The sequence below is a fragment of the Stylophora pistillata genome, chromosome 8 (assembly GCF_964205215.1).
Source record: "Stylophora pistillata chromosome 8, jaStyPist1.2, whole genome shotgun sequence".
Classification (NCBI taxonomy): domain Eukaryota; kingdom Metazoa; phylum Cnidaria; class Anthozoa; order Scleractinia; family Pocilloporidae; genus Stylophora; species Stylophora pistillata.
The window spans coordinates 28,601,936-28,620,552 of record NC_142526.1 but is presented as its reverse complement, the minus strand read 5'-3'; the positions used below and the strand labels follow the sequence as shown (position 1 = coordinate 28,620,552).

General features: G+C 37.8%; 1 protein-coding gene and 1 long non-coding RNA gene across 4 annotated transcripts; one reads left to right on the top strand and one right to left on the bottom strand.

Moving 5' to 3' along the window:
• Positions 1-1,445: 1,445 nt before the first annotated feature.
• On the top strand, positions 1,446-9,377 carry LOC111323481 (neuronal acetylcholine receptor subunit alpha-10-like). Of its 2 annotated transcripts, XM_022926848.2 has the most exons (7): positions 1,446-1,619; positions 4,407-4,612; positions 5,078-5,122; positions 5,420-5,529; positions 5,720-6,120; positions 6,571-6,743; positions 7,181-9,377. In XM_022926848.2, the coding sequence occupies exons 1-7, from the start codon at positions 1,550-1,552 to the stop codon at positions 7,793-7,795; spliced, it is 1,620 nt and encodes a 539-aa protein (XP_022782583.2). In that variant the 5' UTR covers positions 1,446-1,549; the 3' UTR covers positions 7,796-9,377. The 2 variants fall into 2 exon arrangements, with proteins under 2 accessions (XP_022782583.2, XP_088586368.1); XM_088730242.1 differs by lacking the exon at positions 4,407-4,612 and having other exon boundaries at positions 1,473-1,619.
• On the bottom strand, positions 5,392-13,155 carry LOC148725747 (uncharacterized). 2 transcript variants are annotated; one of them, XR_015990605.1, is made up of 3 exons: positions 12,487-13,155; positions 6,598-6,815; positions 5,392-5,989 (listed from the first exon to the last, which is right to left on the bottom strand). It is a non-coding gene; the product is annotated as an uncharacterized LOC148725747 (long non-coding RNA). The 2 variants fall into 2 exon arrangements; XR_015990606.1 differs by lacking the exon at positions 12,487-13,155 and adding an exon at positions 10,033-10,184.
• Between the last annotated feature and the right edge of the window lie 5,462 nt (positions 13,156-18,617).

The window sequence follows — 18,617 nt, the reverse complement described above, 5'->3', positions numbered from 1 at the left end:
CAGAGACTCGATTCTACGCAAGTGTACCACGAACAGATTGAAAGAGTAGATCGTTGTTCCATAAATTGTTCATCGTGTCACACGTAGCTAGCGAGCTCGTTCGAGTTCAAGTTTCATTTTGGTACACCAAAATATCTGGTGGAACAAATTAGAAAGTTGCCTGCTGTTGACGAAAACATATCTATGAATTGATTTAGTCTGAATTAACTTTCTCGAACGCCGAGCATTGTCGAGTTTCATAGACATCAAATTAATGATGTGGGCGTAAACAAGTGAAGTGCACTTTTCGTTATCACCAACAAAGGGTCCTAAAATAGATACAAGAAAAGCAGCGGGGCGTCCGAAGGCAAAAGCAATCCAATGGTTACAGTTACTTTCAATGATACTGTAGTAAATATGAGTAGACATTTTGAAAATTATTTCAACAATTGTAACAGTTCACTTTTGAAAATGTATGTTGACTAGCATACGAAACGTCAAGTTGTATATAAAATGCATTGGAATACAATGTTTATCACCGCTATTTGTCTTATTTTCTCGATCAAACTTCCCTCAAATTCATTCAGAATTAAAGGAGTCGCGTCACACTATGTTTTGAGCCCCTATTTGCAACGCCTAAACCGGGTCTATGAATAGAAGGAAACTATTGGAAAAAAATTTTAGGGAAGAAAAATCCTAGAAAGGGAACGATAAAACAAAAAGATACCAAAATGAGCCTTCATTTTTAAGATGCACCAAGCGTGGCCGGCATCTGTCGAATCCAATAAGTATGCAGTTCCTCAGTTCACCGATTGGGTCAAACAGCATAATTGTGGTCAGCAACCTTTCAACAAAGAAATTGAACAGTAATTGATTAAATGTAGGACATCCTAGTAAATTGACGAAGTCTTCGGATTTGTTTGATCTTAGTTGACCTGTGCTCAGTTGTCAACCAAACGTTTAGCGTTTAGGTTGAATGTGGATTATTGTCATGTCTTGCTTGCGTCTTTACCTTACATCCAATCCGATATTGTTCAAAAGTTGTTTCACATATTTAAAAGATCAATGTATCCTCCATATCATTTACTATCCCTTCTCCTGTTCTTTTATAGATATTCTGATAAGACTACCGATAGAAGTCCCAGATTGTTTTCATTGTTTCTTTAACAACCACTCGACCGGTGTGTCTTTGATCCGCATTTATAAAAAAATAAGTATTTAGCTTCAATTATGAGCGCACAATTTCTTCTGTGGTTTTAATGTGTTTTGTTAGATGTTTAAATAAAAATAAATCGGTGTTATGGCATCAAATATTTTTGATTGATTTTAAACAGTAAGATTTTGTCTTCTGAAAGGTACAGTATGTCGAACTACAACAAAACCTGCCTCATGTGGTTTCCGCCCGCTGAATAAAGTCAACAAAGTGATAAACTTTGACATAATCTTATCTAGTTCCAGGATCGCTCTGTCGACGAATTTTAACCCGCTTCAATGTGATGGGAAGCAGCTTTGTGCCGGAAAATAACTGCTGAAGTGAAAGATTCTCCCGCAACAGCCAACTGAAATTAAGATGTGTTTTGCTGTGGCAGTTGCATTATTTTGCACCGTCTTTACAACCATTTTGGCCGCGAACAATACAGGTTTGTAAACATTTCGTTTTCAATGTATTACAACACAATGGCTGATGTTTTAGCAGTTCCAACTAAGCCTTCGTTTGGGTAAATTCTCCCAAGAATTGCAAACTGCGAGGCCCTCTTAAAGTAAAATGTGTTTAACTTTGTTTGGGTGAGTGTTTCTCAAAGTCTGGGAGTTTTCAATTATTTTCTTAAATGTATCTCGAAAACAGAAAATTTTAGCTTAAACAGAGGAGCCATTATTAGGAAAACGTCGTATATCTTACCAGGAGTTAATCCCGAATCCGCTTTTAAGCTTTCAAGAAACAAGCTCTTTTTTTGCAGAAAAAAATATTTGGTGCCATAACTCCGAGGAACAAAAAGGACTAACGTTGCCCGACTTAGTGAGATCCCATGTTAAACTCGACAAATGTTATGCAATTATGAATAGTCATGCGTTGAATCACTTTTAACAGCCACGCTTGAAGAAGACATCATTACCTTAAACGTCGGAATTTGAACCGGAGAACGAAACATACCAGGAGGGCTTCTATATCACTTGTCAGTTATTGGAGAAATATCAATTATTATTTCACGGCCAACAAAGTTAAGGTTTTTGATGATTATGTCGTCCAGATGTGACTTTGTTCGGATTAAGCAAATAAAACTGACGCGGAGCGATCGGGGGAATTATCAAGCCGGGTGTTTCGTGTGCGTGTTTTTCAAGAGGTTCGAAATGTCCGTTGGATTGATAAACGGAACTAAAGTTATTTCCATCAAAGGACTGGCTTCTAAAGTAAAACAAATCTTAAGATGCTTATTCATAAAATCTATTCATTTGATCCGCTCGGCACTCAAACAATTGAGTAAGATATGTACACGCGCACAAAATCACCTTCTCGTGGATAACAATTTGTCCTAACGCAAGCTAATGGATAGGATACCTCCATCAAGCTTTCAACTAAATAATGTAACACATTCCAAAGCGAATAAGCAAATATATCTTGGGAAAATTTTATCAAAAAAACTGACAGTGATCCCCAAAGCCTACAAAGTGTTGCGTGGGATTTAAGAAGATGGTAGAGTGTTGTAGCCATATCGGCACGAAACCGGTATTGTTTTACCTTAAGTCAATTGAGATTTTCTCTGTCAAAATTTAGTAATCTACGAATCTGCGCAGAGACCACTGATGTGGTCTCCCAGCTTAATCTTGATGGACCCGAAGCAAACTATTCCTTACTGCGGTTATATGAAACCTTGTTTCTCCTCGTTGAAATAAACGGCCAGGTTAAAATTAGAGAAAGTTCGCCATATTCACCTGTCTTGGAACCCACCTGTATGATTAAAATCCTACCCAACTTGAACGAGGAAAAGAAGGTTGGAGGATTGATTCCTAGGCCAGGATAGTTAGTTATCGGTTACCCAATGATCAGTAGACTTGGGAAATTTTTTGGATTGTTTGGCGATACGTGTGTAAAGAAGAATGTACTTCTCCTTTATTAAAACTTCTATGATCTTAAAGATATGGTCGGTGTTAAACATTTAAAGCATCATGTCATTAACCGGCTTGTAAGCTAAGTGGACAAGATAACCATGAATTCTGAAGTTTTCTAAGGAAATTGTGGAGTGGTCACCTTTCGGTCGAGCTGATCAAAAACCAAATTGAAGAACGTAAATCGTTCTCGAAAATTTCTAATAACTCTACCCGACAGCTCTGTTTTAACATCTTAGTAAGGAAGGAGGGAAGCACTGTTTGGTGATAAAGAAAATTTGTGGATAAACTGAGTAGCAAAGTCTCCCGTTTGGCGACTACAAGCCCAATTTTTTCGGAATTCATGATCTTCATAGCAGCCATGGCATTAACGTTCCTTGCATTGCTTGTAATGTAATACTAACGGTACGCGATTTAAACTTACTTGCGAACTAATATGACCCATAAAACAATCACTTGGGATATTTACATTACCTACAGCATTTTAACATGCCTCAGTCACCATTCAACTTTTTTTTTAAATACTCCGCATTGTCTAAAACTGATAACAATACTCATTTTACAAACGGTACTTGAATTATACGCAAAGTGCACTGAGATGCCGTCCATTTAGTGCGTGACTATATATTTCATTTGGTCCTTTGCATGACTCGCACAAACAAATTAAACCCTCTAGTAATATATATAAAACGTAATTAATTGAATTATTTTTCTTCGCCGTTACCATATCCATGATTTTAATCCATCACATTTATGATTATGAATAAGTTAATTAAACAACACACAGCGCTTTTAAATAAACTGACGAGTCAAAATGCCCTAGGGCATTCAATTTACTTCTTATTAATTTTGTTGAAGAAGGATGACAGAGAATGATTGTTTCCAAAGTTTGAATATTGTCTTTGGGTTAAAAACTTAACAATTCGATTCCAACTTGCGACGTCTGTTTAGTCGCACTAACTGACGCAAACTTTGGACCTCGAACTGTAACTGAATGATATTTTTCCACATCTGGACATCCTCAAGAACACTGGAAACATTTACGTGGCGGATGAGTGCTTGTAGCATTGTTCTTCAGAAGAGTTCTCTTCAAACAACTGCCAAAATATAGATTCTAAAAAAAAAAAAAAGCTAGGTGGAACGACGTTTGCCTACGACGGTAATTCACATAAATGTTCGTTATAGACAATTGTGTAACAACGTCACTGTAACTTTCCCATGAAATCGATTCTTGTCTACACCTTTAAGCATAAAACTAGAAAATGATGACGTGGTAATATATAATTCAACTATTTATTTAAAATTGCTGAATGGTTATACAGGGCTGCCACACAATCCTTTTACCACGCCATCCTCTCGGCGCCATTCTTCAACGAGCGGAATAACCCACATGTCTCCTGACCGCGAGGAGCTGACCCTATTCCGAGACTTGTTCGATGGATACGACAAGCGGTTACGGCCAGCGCTGAGAAAAGAAGACAATGTTACTGTGACACTGGGTATATCTGTGCATCAACTTATCGACATTGTGAGTACGTTGTGTATGAGATACGCTGTACCCCCTTTTTGACCAAGCTTCTGAAATTAACATAACAATCTTATTTTAATCTCATTAACATATAATAACATATTAAATTAACATATCTTATTTTAATCTCATTAACATATAATAACATATTAAATTAACATATCATATTTTAATCTCATTGATAATTTTGACTGTCTCAGGTCAGCACTGAAGTCAGTGGAAACAGGCCAAAGCTAGTCTCCTTTCTAAATGTTATTTTTTGTTACGAGTTACGTCGATATTATTATTGTGTCATCGAACTTTATCATAAAGGAACAGAAACTATATTGGGCAAAGCTTGAAAAAATGATGAGTAGAAGGTTGTTATAAGCCTAATACTTGTAGGTCCCCTGCAAGGCTTAAAAGCTCTTACCTCCAAATGAAAACATACGATTCTTTTTGGTGTTATTTTGTTTTTGTTCGCAGGACGAGAGAAATGAGCTGATGCGACTTAGCGTGTGGGTGAGGCAGGTAAGGCTCTAGATCTCCGAGGCTCTAGATCTCCGAGTCTATCGGCCATGATCTTTACTTCGCTTTTCTAGCACCAGGGAACTACTAGAACTGCTACTCGTCTTTGAGTGCACAGGTGGTTCATTTCAGCTAACCCTCTCCCCGCAGCGATTTATCAACTTTTACCGAAATTTTGCTGATACTTATCTATACTCCAGGGTGGAGAGAGTGCGAGAGTAAAGAGAGACGAGCAAAACTTGACGTGTGTAAATTTTTACAAACTGCATGTACTGAATCAGTTTTTGTTTTTCTCTTTAGAAATGGGTTAATCCTTTCCTGCGGTGGAATGTGACACACTACGGAGGAATAAAGACTATCAACGTGAACCCAACAGAAGTTTGGAAACCTGACTTAGTCCTTTACAACAAGTAAGCACTTTCGTCGCAAACAGTTGTAAAAATTGGATTATTGTCAAAGGTTTGAAGAGATGGACTACAGTTTATGTTTGGTTGTTTAAAATGCTAGATGAGCTCCGCTTTCAAATTACATGAACAATATCAAAATTTGTGCGGCTATTTTCTAAGTGTATCTACAACTTTATCTCTTATTCCCCAACAGTGTTGATGACAGCACAGATGGCTCTCTGGCGAGATTTAAATCGCAGATTAAGGTTTCTAGTGACGGCACCAATCTTTGGTTGTCTCCAGTAATTCTAATAAGCTCCTGCAAGATCTACGTTAAGTACTTCCCTTTCGATGAGCAGCACTGTAAGTTGAAGTTCGGCTCATGGACCTACGATGGCTTTCAACTGGATTTAAGGCCTGAAGCGGATGAAGGCGTTTCTGACAAGTTTGTGAGTAACGGAGAGTGGGATCTGGTTGCTGTTCCCTGCAAAAGAAATATCGTCAAATACGTTTGTTGTCCAGAGCCATACCCAGATGTAACTTATGAAGTGCAGATCCGAAGAAGAACGCTGTTCTTTTTCTTCAACATGATTATTCCTTGTCTGGTTATTGTAGGTAAGCGAGTAACCGAACTTGGAATAAATAAATAAAATAAAACAAATACCTTAATTGAAGCTCTCAATAGGGGCTTTTCAGCCACAATGTAGACTAACTAAGTGATTGAAAATCCCCACTAGTACGAGGCAGACCAGCGGGCTATTCACAGAGCGCAGCCGCGGAGTTGAACTAAGGACAACCGAGAACAAATCCAGCGAGTGGCAGGGTGGAGAACTTGAACTCGGAACACCGGATTACAAGTCCGGCAACCTAACCACTCGGCCACGCCGCCTCCACAATATACACCTTAATCAGAAAGATTATATGCGAAATTTGCTTATAATATAGGGTACATGTACTCAATTTGCATAGCACTGAACAAGGGTCTCCTCCATCCTAACTGTTCACCACAGTTTGATTATCAACTGCAACAACTTTGTAAAGATTAGATGTTGTTTCTTTCCACAGGTCTGACAATCTTATCCTTCTACCTACCACCTGACTCTGGTGAACGCATCTCCCTGGTCATCACTAATCTTCTTGCCATGACAGTGTTCATGTTGTTGGTGGCTGAGATCATTCCCCCAACATCAGATGCCGTATCAATCATCTCCACCTTTTATTCCTGCTGTATTTTTGAGGTATTTTTCCATCACGACCAGTAGTAAGCTTTGGTACTGAGTGGGTAACAGTGACTGGTGTATAATGAGAACCTGGAAACAACATTAAAATTGTTGGATAGGGGGTTAGTTTGATAGTTCTCTGAATGAAAGCAACGACAACACGAAAAATGTGGAAAGTATAGACAATTATATTAGATATTCAGAGCGACAAAAATTAAATTTTACATATTCCGTTGGTTTAGATACTCTGACAGCTACATCTAAGTCGGAAGGAATATATTAACAAACTCTTGTAAAGCGAAAAATATGAAGCCATATTAAATTCAAGTTCCCTTTCCTCACTTAGGCAGCAGGAAAAGAATGATAGGAGAAACGTTGACTTTCTGGCATCAAATCACGTGACCGCTAATGATCCTAGTTATTGAAACGATGATCAATTTCCTTCATTTTTGCAGGTTGGAATTGCTCTTATTGGGACATGCGTGGTTCTCAAGTATCATTTTTCAAATCCTTCTATTCACAAGATGCCAAATTGGCTTCGCTTTGTGGTCCTCCACTGCTTGGGGAAGCTTTTTCACAAGAAACTACGCGATAACAACTCAGAAAACCCACTAGAAACAGGTGCCCCATTCGAAAAACGTAAACTTATGAGGTCAGACAATGGATACATCGAGGCGTTTTCACCTCGAAACGAGGCCCTGAATCAAAGATTTGGTTTGCTCGAGAGAAGACTCTCTGGTTTGGCGAGCGGAAAGTGGACCACTGAAGGAATGACGTCTTCAGACGACAGAGAACATAGAAGATCCTATGTTGGTAAAGACGTCACAGAAGAGACGCGATATGATGACCAGAACTCTCTGACAAAAGCAATTTCACATAAGCAGGGAGTTATTGCTAGTGCTTTAGAAAAGCTGGTGGAGGCTCAGGAAGCCCAAGATGAAGAAGGGAAGCAACGCGAGGAGTGGATGATGGCTGCGTCAATCGTGGACACCACATGCATGTGGATTTTTACACTCACTTTGATAGCGTCGCTAATTGCCTTGTTTTTTCAAATTCCAAAATATGATTAAGTCACGAAAGGAGGTCGTTAGTAGATTTGATATTCTTGACTGCGTTGCCTTGTATGACAACATATGACTATTTCACGAGCATTGATTGAGGCTGGTAAAATTTGACCTCCTTTCGTTATCGACTCGGTGACAGGCTCTCCAGGGTTATCGAGAAATTGACGTTCATAATTGTTGAGAATTGAAAGATAATTTGTCCGTAACAACTCTTTGCCGAACCTTTGAATTTATTACTACAAGATTGTTGACGCTTTGATCTTTCTAGCCCCCCTATTACTTCAATTGTATCTCTTTTGCCCTCTTTAAGTTAAGCATTTCTCCCCCTTCCCCTCCCCCCCCAAAAAAAATTGTTGTATCGTGATGCCATTAACGTTTAACTTACATTGAATGGGGAGGAAGGGTCTTAAATGATTTAGAGCGTGATAAAGACAGGACTGTTATTCTTTACATAAATAGACCTCTTCAATCATGATGGGTCAACTAATTTTGACGCTGATTCAGTAGATGTTAGACTTTGGTGTTCTGTCAAAATAACATACTGATGAAAAGGCAGGGTTTAAAGTGATTCAACCAAGCTTTTAAAACCGACTGAAATTCTGCCCGTGCGTTTTTCTGAGACAACACTGTCACTCAATTTCCGTACGGTGCCCTCCTTAAAAAAAACACTGGAATTTTGCATCCTTCACTGACATTTCGTGTAGTATAGGTATTTTACGCTGTAAATAATAGCTCGCAATATAATCGGGTCTCGATTTACTTTTTATTCGGTCCCATTGTCTTTAGGTCCATTTCGGATTTTGTTCTAGTTTTTGAGGCGTTTTAGTTCGATTGAGTCGGATAGATCGAACTCAAATTAGACCATTCCTGCCTTGGGTTTTTCAAAAAAGGTTTTTTTATGTGATAAATGGACTTTCTTGAAGACAATTATCGAGTGACGATCACATTTAAAGAACATTGACATTATTTAGCGGGCAACATCTTGTTTGCCTTGTTGGATTCGTTTATTTTCTTATTTTTCTTTTTCGTTTCGTTTTGCTAGTTTTTTCGTGGTATTTTTTTGTGTGGTTAGTATTTTGTATACCATTTTTTTGTCAGCTTTTTCCTTTTTTCGGAGACTCTCTATGTGATCGTTAACATTTACGGCTGAGCTTTGAGGAAGATAGTTTTGACTTAAACATACATTGTTTTCAACCACTCCGTCAATCTGTAGTGAATGTGAACAAAAATCAGTATATACGCTGTAGCCTCGAGAGTGATAGCTTTTGTTGCTTTTTTTCTTTTTTTTTTGGTCACATCTTTTAGTAAGATTAATCACGACATTCTCATTGATTTCTCAGAAAATTAAAAGAAAGATAGAAGCTATGGATAATGTGTTCAAGTAAATGGTTCTGTTTTGTAATTTTTCAGTTGGTCAATAGATGTAAATTGAATAAACGATTTAAGTATGTGGGCTTTAATGGGATGTACACGATAGCTATGCCGAGACATTCTCGTCTAATGATAGTTTTATTAAAGGAGCAAGCAACTGCAAGCTGTAATCCTTGATCAGAGAGCGAAATAAAATTTTATGTGAGCGAAAAGCAAACCAAGAGGGCTTGTGTATCACTCCTGCAACCGAGTTGTGCAACCTAGAAGCACTTCGCATCTTTCTACCTTGATACCACCTAAAACTTCTCAAAATACGATTCTTGGCACCAGACCCAGACGGTTGCAAAACATTTTCGGAGATATCCACTGTCTCCGAAAATTTTTAAAGTTGAGAAATTGAAATTGAACTCCAAAAATCACAACCGTGATGCCATTTCTAACGCGCTAAGACGTTATTTTATATTGAAATAAAGCGTTAATCGTTCTGCTTTTCCTCTTCCTCCTTGCAGTTTGTCTTTAGCAGGGTCAGACTGTCACAAAAAAAGTAAGTGATCTCTGGTTACAAGCAGTGAGATAAATTAATGCCACGTCACTGATAATAAATGTCTTTCTGGACATGCGCCAGCTTTCGTATTACACGCTCACGATTTAGATATCAGGAAAAGAAACTCAAAACAGCTTGGAATTCCTGACCACTTTAGGCGACTGGATTTTTAACTAATTTCTGATGGAATTATTTACCCCTAGAACTCGGTTTGGTTACTTTAAAAAGTAGATATCTGAGTGATAGAAACTCTCTCTTCTGAAAGGTCTAAGTTCAGTGTTATCTTAATCCATAGGTGACACAAAATGAAATCCACATATATACATACCACGAGCAAGCTCCATCTTCTGTGTGTGTTCCCCAGTTGAATTTCGCTGAAAGTGTTGCGAATAGGTGACGGTTGAATCTCGTCACATCTTTCTCTTTTGTAAAAAAATCTTCATTGGGCTTTGCTGCTTTATCGCTTTTTAAAACCGAGTGTAAAGGTGGGACAGCTGAGTGGAACACTCAGCCTTCATGGCGCCGTATATTCACTTTATTTGTTTATACATGTGTTAGCCCACGTTGTATTGTTCCCCGATAAGAAAGTAATTTAGTTAAATTCCGTCACTTGCTGATTAATACGGTCCAGCGAAACTTTAGTCTTATGACATCCAAAATTTTCAAAGAATGGTGTAGAAAAACATTTTACTTTTAATCTTATTTAGATGTGGTAACATAGAAAACTGACGGTCTAGTTATTTCTAGTTTTAAATTTCTATGATTTATTACATCTGTGTGTTTTCAAACGAGCGGTCTTCTCTGAATGCTTTGATGGCAAGAGGAGAACTTGTGCCTCCAAAAAATTTAACACTTCTTTTTTTTGTCAATCATTTGCTGTGATATGTGTGTAAACATTACAACACCAATTTATTTCATTGCCACTGACAAGATTTGAAACTATTCGCTGAATTCCAACTACTGAGCCGTGTTATTAGGGAAATTTCTATTGAACTGCAGTCTAATTGATCTTTTGTTTCACCTGTAAGAAAATATATCCGAAACTGCCATGATACCTGATCAAGCTTGTGACAATACTAAACAAATACTGCAGTAAAGCGTTTAGCACATAAAGACATACTTGCTTTAACTAGAAACGAAAACCAAGCTCAAAACTTTTACTTATTGAGCGGAAACAGAATGTGTTAAACTATTCGGCGTTTTTTTCTTTTTTTTTTTTAACGAATGTGTAGCGTTTGCATATATAGTTTGCACCAACTTCATCAATCACGCGAGAATTGTTATGGGTTTATCTGCTATCCCAGTCAGAAGAAAACGTACAACTTACAACAAGAGAAAAGTACTAACAAACTTAGCAGAGAAGAATCTAAGACTTGGTCTATCTGAATGAGTCTGGAAATTTATGTGAAAAGAAACACGAGGAACATAAAGTCCACGTGTCCTGCGACAAGATGAACACGACATTTCCTGTGACAAGTGCTAATCAGATAAATTTTCGCACAGTAGGTCAGGAATTTCTTTGAAGTGTAATCCACCTTAACCTTATTATACTTCTAGTGGATTTTGTTAATAAGACCTGGATTTTGATGTGTTTCAGCAGCTAAATTGTTGAAAGGTAACTGCGTCGAGCAATTGAAAATTGATAAGGTCAAGCTATCCACAACGCTATCAAAGCGAACTGTGATTTAGACGCCAAGAAACCGAGGTAAACCTGGTTCGGTAGGTACCTGTTTTTAATAAGTGTATTTACTGATTGTGCGTCGGTCGATCGAAATTAATTTTACGTGCAGTTTTGGAAAATTTACAGCGCAGATTTGATACCCAGGAAAACATGGCAGTGTGAAGCGCTAAGAAGTAGCTATGCGCGAAAAAGTCTATTTCAGTCATGAATCAAACTGGAGATAACTTGGAATGTAGTGTTTACATTATGAATTATTTGACTCCTTCAAATAGTAGGGAATATTATTGTCATTGACTTCAGAAGGTTTTAGAGACCGAGACATCTTTCTCGGGCTTTTCTCAGTTCTCTGATCTCAGGACAACAGAGCACAATGAACCAGCTCAAGATAATTATTTTAGGAAAGGTCCATTTTAAAATGACCGTACCTACTCATCAGTGAACAAATCCAGTACAATTACAGGGTTGAAAATTGAACACATACATGACGCGAATTTTGCCTTTAATTGCATCAGCGTTTTGCCTGTTGATGACCTTTTTACTTATTATGGTTAATTCAGGCCAAGAAAGAAAATGGAATTGCTCAGAAAACAGCGCAATGTTAAATGTGTTCCCACTGCGATAATTTGATGAGTCCGGACATTTTTATAAATGTTTTTTTTTTTTTTTTTTTTTAAATATAATAGTGCCTCTCTAAGTTCATTCTTTTTCCATTTTGGGTCTCATATCATAGGTAAGTTAGTTTATTCTTTCATCGCCAAACTTAGGGATAAAGTCATTTCTTTAAAATGGAAAAATTGTGCAGACAGTATCTGGAGAATTTTGAAATTCCGATCTTGAAGATAAAATGCGCTGAAACCGCAAGGGTCTTTATTGATTTTTAACATTTCCTTTTTAAAGATACGGCAAAATTATGGTTTCTCCGGCAGTGAATAATTCTTCATGAAGGTGGTGTTATATCAGTCATTAGCAATCACGACACACTACTTGTGTTGCACAGAACTATTCGCAATTTCCTTGAAACTGAAAGCGGAAACTTTTAATGGTCTGTCATCATGTTTACGCGGATTAACTAAAATTCGGATCAAATGAAGAAGTACCTACCTTGCTCATCGGGAAGTTGAGCACGAAAACGCACCTTTTTCCCACTACTTTCGACCCTTTTACACCAATTACAGTGTAGAGAGGAAGATATTTTCTCTTTTGTTTTAAGATTGAAATAAGATGGGTATGGTTTGATTGGAATTAATTATTGCCTTTTGTTATTACCGCTACCCTGAGCTTCTCTTTAGCTGAAAACTGGATCAGTATTAAAATAAGTTCAAGGCAAACTTAAACGACCATCAACAATTCGAAATACAAAATATATTCAGACTCGTTTGCGTAGGGAAAGAGGAAGGAAGCAGCTGATAAGCACTTAAGAAAAATTTCAAAATTTTCTTCTTTGTTTCTTTGAGCTGATTCTGCATATCATTGTCGGTGTACAACCATTAATACCTCGTTCATACTCTGGTAGTACTGCCCCAACAAATTTCTGTAAAGGGATAAACTCGACATTTAATTTCGAGCAGTTAAAATTATTCCACTTCCTCCCACAGCAGCTCTTTAAAAAACCCTCTCTATTCCCCTGATCCCACGTACTCTTTGAAAATTACTTGACATGGACGATACTTTTATTATCGCTCGATCAGCACCTCATTATATTAGTCATCGGCCAAAGGGGAGTTTGTCAATCTGTTTTGATCGAACGAAATGTACTGCGATGAAAATGTCTGACAGAAGCCCAAAGCCTCTAAGCTCATGTTTGTTCGCTGTCCTTTCTTTTCCTAGAACTTAAGCTACAAGTTGTCCTTAGTGCAAACCAGTGATGTGTTTCATGCGACCCACCATCTTTGTTTTGGTGGCGTGTTATTGTGTAAAGTCGAGCTTTGGTGAAAACTTTCAAGGTAGAGAATATATTTCACTTATTACGACCTCAAGAGATAATCAGTAACAACAGAAATGCGACGCTTCACCGTCAATTTTGTAATATACAATTTGGGCACCCTGCAAGCCACAAAATATAGGCAAATTACCGGGTAAAGGTGCCAAAGAATTGCCTTAGTTTTTATTTTCTTCTGATAGTTTATTGGCACTGACTCAAAGAAAAAAACCAAGATTTTTTTTTATGTTCACATCAAAATAAAAAAATACTTGTTTGCAGCTCGTACCGACTCATTTTTTAAGTATAATCCTAAGCAAAGGCGACAAAGGCAAGCTCTCAGGTCAAAAGAAACGAGCGCACATGGTCAGAACAGAGTAGACGGGTAATTGAAGAATGCTCCTTAATACAAGGCAATTGGGCGGTATCTAGTACCTAACAATTATCGCAAATAAAAAGAAGGAAACAAGTCGGTATTGCAATGAGCGAGCATTGTACAGCTAGCTTAGTTATAAATCCTTGCCCTCTGAATCTGCGATGTAAATTCTGACGAATTTCGAATTCTGAGGAATGTAACTATTTCTCTCTGTAGATGGCGATTACGACGAAAGACTGGTAGAATTCCTTTTGAGTCACAGCAAATCTCGTCGCCCTGTCCTCTCAATCAAGGACAACGTTACAGTACAGTTTGGAATAACTTTGAATCAAATCATAGATGTGGTATGTATCAAGATAATGTAACTTTGTCGTGATATCCCTCGGTTCCAGGAACCCTCTAGCTTATCATCTTCAAGCTTAAGTAAGGGATTGACTCTAAGAAGTGTAGCAGAAACAGGAGAAGTGGTGTTACTTCTCAGTGAGTGCTTCCTAAGCGCTTGAAAATTCGCTTGATCTATCATTCCCACTATCCTACATGTTTACCAGTGGGCTGGTTTGCAGGCCCTTGCATAATCGAAATTAGTTAAGCTAGACAGTACACTCGTGGTGCGGAATAGCAAGAAAACACTTTGTTATTCAGGGTTGTTTGTTATACTTTCTTTGCAGGTTGAAAGACACCAGATTCTAAAACTGAGTCTTTTCATCAGGCAGGTAATTTCATCACGCAATTTTATTTTAAAAATAAACGTTTTCTCAAGATTCTCAGCACAGGTCATACTACGCACACTTAAATAAATGCTTTGCAAACTACATTTTCTTTTCGCTATGCAGTCCGTGGTGATTTCGATCTCTGATCTCTAAATCGGCGCATAGCTGTCAACAATTACTGATTGGGGGAGGGAAGGGAGGGTGAGGGAAGGGAGGGTGAGGGAAGGGAGGGTGAGGGAGGGGAATGGCTCAATCACATCTAAAATACAAGATTAACCCGAATGAAATCAAAAACATATCAAACTCAAACCTATGCATTGGCACGATGTGGAAACCAAACCCTTGTTGATACATCGAGTGAACATCAGTCGAATCTAAATGAAAGCCAAGCCGCTGGAATACTGAATTGAATGGAGCTAGTCAGACCCCATTCAATCAGCTTTTCCTTTTATTTGGACAGAAACAGTAACCACTTAACTAACTCAAAGTGCAATAGTATGTGACATACATACATACATACATACATACATACATAAACTTTAATTTTTTCTCCATTTTAAGAGTAGCTTATAGAAACTAAAAATTCCGAGAGAAAAATAACAAATAACAAAAGAAATCAACATAATATACTTAAGAAATGTTTCATGCTTAACGTGCGTATGTCGAGTTATGGATGCACGCGGGGAGTTTGGAGAGCACGAGAGAAGCGTAAAGAGTTGCTCGAGGCGCAGCCGAGAGCAACTCTAGCTTCTCTTTATATGATAGAAGAGATCGTTAACAAATATATTAAAAAGAATCGGGCCTAAGACACTACCCTGAGGTACCCTACGCTTAATAATGTTCCATGATGAGAACGTGTCACCAATCTTCACTCTCTGTTGTCGATTTGACAGATAGTTTCTTAACAAGGCACAGCTGTCCTCGTCTAGTCCGTAGGCTTTGAGCTTGGCTAATAGCAGGGGTGTTGTATAACATCAAAGGCCTTTGACAAGTCCATTGACACTATCCCTACGAGTTGCCCATCATGCATCGCGCATTGACTTCCATTCTTCTGTCATCCTTAATAACGACGTCTCACAGCCGTAAAACTCTATACGAACTTATATGATCAGACAAAATAAAACTATAAAAGTCATTCAGCAATAGGACTAAAATCCTCTCATAAATATTGTTGATTGCTGGCAAAACTGTCACCGGCCTGTAGTTTGCCTTGCTCAATTCATCATCTTTTTTATATAATGGAGTGACTTGTCCCATTTTCCACGAGGCTGGATACCTACAATTGACGACAGGATGAAAACAATATATTCCTGAAAAATGATGATTGAATATCAAAAACGTGTTTTGCAGCAAAGGTAAATCCTAAAAGAATAAAAAAGAGAAAGGACTGGTAACTTTAAGTTAAGACGACGGATGTAGCTGTAATCGACCCCCAGTCCTCCCAATTTTGTGCTACATAAATGAATGGCCCATACATTGTTAATATGCTACTTCAGGGCACATGTAGCGGTATGATTGATGAAAAATATGATCTCACAAAATCTGCGTGTATAGATTTTCCATGTCCAAGAATATTGTAGGACGTTTTCTGACCTTCGATTTAAAATGGTACAAAAACATGCAGTTTAGCGACGTAACATTAAGGATTCTTAACCAAAAGTCAGATTGCTTTTATTCATTTTCGATTTTTTAACTGAACATCCCAAACATTGTTATTATGTTACCTCAGGGTAGATGCAACGGTATCATTGATGTGAAATGTGTTCTAACTAAACTCTGCGCATATAGGTATTTGTGGCTACTGTCTCGTATAGTGACTGAGTGTGTGTAACAATAGGATTCCGATCTCGACCCAATTTTGACCCGATGTTTCTTATAAGTTCAACATTCGCACTCGATACACAGTTGAGTTCTCTTCTTTTGTGATTTCTGGCTTATAGGCACTGGCGCATAATATTTTCATAATATTTTTACGGAAGACAGCAGAAGACGATAAACATCTTACAATCATTTCAGGACCGTTCGCTATTAAAGACAAATGTTTTCTTTGCAATATTATCTTAATAGCTTTTAATCGGCGTATCGTGTAACGTGAAGGAAATTTTTTTCCTTTGAAGAGAGAGCGTTTTACCGTTTAAATCAGCAAGTTCTGTAGATCTGAATATATGATCTTTTCAATTCTTACCGAGACACTACAAAAGACGATAAACAGTGGCAACCATCGACGCATTATTTGAATCAAAACCTTTTCCTTACAGAAATATCATCAAGTTCACAGGAGTCACTGACATTCTCTTCTCGACTTACTGGGGAATTTTCTTTTCCATTTATAGGTATGGGTAAATCCTTTACTGCGCTGGAATGTGAGTGATTATGGTGGAATAACAGAAGTTAACATTGATGCGGACAAATTATGGACACCTGACATTTACCTTTACAACAAGTAAATGTACTCATGATCGTCACTCTTATTTCAGCTGACGATTACAAGCTAGAAATGCGCTTTTCAATCCTGCTATTTCTTCAGTAAATAAGAGCAAGAAAATATTCTACTAGTTTTGGAGCGATTTTTAAATGAGTATTGAGCTTTACTTCGCTCTGTGACTGGTCCAGAATAATCGCGCCACTCGCTCCATTCACGAGTTGGTCGCCTGCGTTTTCCCGCGCTTTGGGCACTTTATTCGGTATTACTTTGATTTCCCATTAGCTCTTTAAGGTATTTTCCTTTCTTCTGATTGGCTGTTGTGATGACTTTGGTTTTGGTGTTACGACACAATCAAAAACCGCTCTCACACTTGATCATGATTGAAGGATAGGCCAACTTGTCAGTTAACGACAGTGAACCATGACAGGGATAGAAGTTCTCTGATGGAACTTGTAGTTCTAAATCTTGATTCTTCCGACATAGCCCAAGCAATCGTCACTAAACTTATCTATCAGCTTCAGTTGTCTTTGATAATGATAAATTGCCTTAAAAGTATGTTATTTATTGTTCAATCTATTAGTGCGGACGATTCCAGCGATGGCGCTCAGGATAGGATGAAAACTAAGATCAAGGTGAATCACAATGGCACTAACACATGGCTGGCACCCTCCATACTCCAGAGCTCATGTAAAATTGACGTGCATTACTTTCCCTTTGACGAGCAGGTGAGTGAACATTGACTCGCGGCATTTCAATTAATTATCGTAACTCTACATGCTTATCCTCTTGATCACTGCAATGTCACTGCATAGTCATAAGTGTGCATTGCATTGTTAATTTCTTACCCAGAGCAAAGACCATTTGAGATAATTCTTTCTGACGCTAAGGGAACCTTCATTATTTATGGCGGGTGAAGGACTGGCAAGAATAATAGGGGGGTCATGATAAATTCATGTACTAAAATGGGGGGTCATTAGAAAAATTATTTGGGAATAATGTAGGGGAGTCAAAAGCTTTTTGTTGTTACATATCATCTACAAATGTGGGTTTAAGTTTGTAGAACATTTCTACTACCCGCCAATAGGGAACAATAGCTAACTTTGCATACACTGGAAAGCTATTCTTTTTCAGGCTATAATAATGTTTCTTTCCAAAACTACATTACAAGATTGCAGTAAAGGCGAGATGAGTGTAATATTTACAATAGTATTAACAATAAAAAAGTAATAAAAAGGGATAACAGTGATGAGATGTTCTAAGTTCTAAGTTATTTACAATTATATTATATAGACTAGCCATGAGTTTTTGGCACGATAGGTATTCTTGGCAAGCTATGATTGTAGTGGGGCAGCAAACACAGAATATTAGAAATATACGAACTGGTCTCGGTATCTAGAAAACGATATGCCAGTACTACTTCCACACCGAGTTCGACGAGTCAATTCCATAACTGATATGATGTCCTCCTGACTACTTTCCTTAGTCTCTGAGGAATCACTACTACAATACGAAATTACAATGTCATCCACATAGGATATCTCATATATTATGTTACCCATTTTGTATCAACTTTAGATTTTAAACACTAGAACTGTATTGTTAAGGTGTTTTTCCAATAAAATTAAATATTTGAAAGATATTTTTCACTTCTTTTAACCTAGCTGCTTTGATAGTCCTAGGGGGTAGGGGGGCTAGCTATTTTTGCAATTACAACTAGAGGGGTCATGACATTTTTAATTCTTATAGAGCAGGGTCAGGATATTTTTTTTAGTCTCACTGTAAATCTTGCCAGCCCACCCCCTC

What these genes read in the sequence shown, in the direction of transcription:
- LOC111323481 (XM_022926848.2), top strand. Translation starts at nt 1,550, where the DNA reads ATGTGTTTTGCTGTGGCAGTTGCATTATTTTGCACCGTCTTTACAACC. An exon ending in TTTGGCCGCGAACAATACAG is followed by an intron (nt 1,620 to 4,406) that starts GTTTGTAAACAT and finishes ATGGTTATACAG; the next exon opens with GGCTGCCACACAATCCTTTT. An exon ending in TTAGCGTGTGGGTGAGGCAG is followed by an intron (nt 5,123 to 5,419) that starts GTAAGGCTCTAG and finishes TTTTCTCTTTAG; the next exon opens with AAATGGGTTAATCCTTTCCT.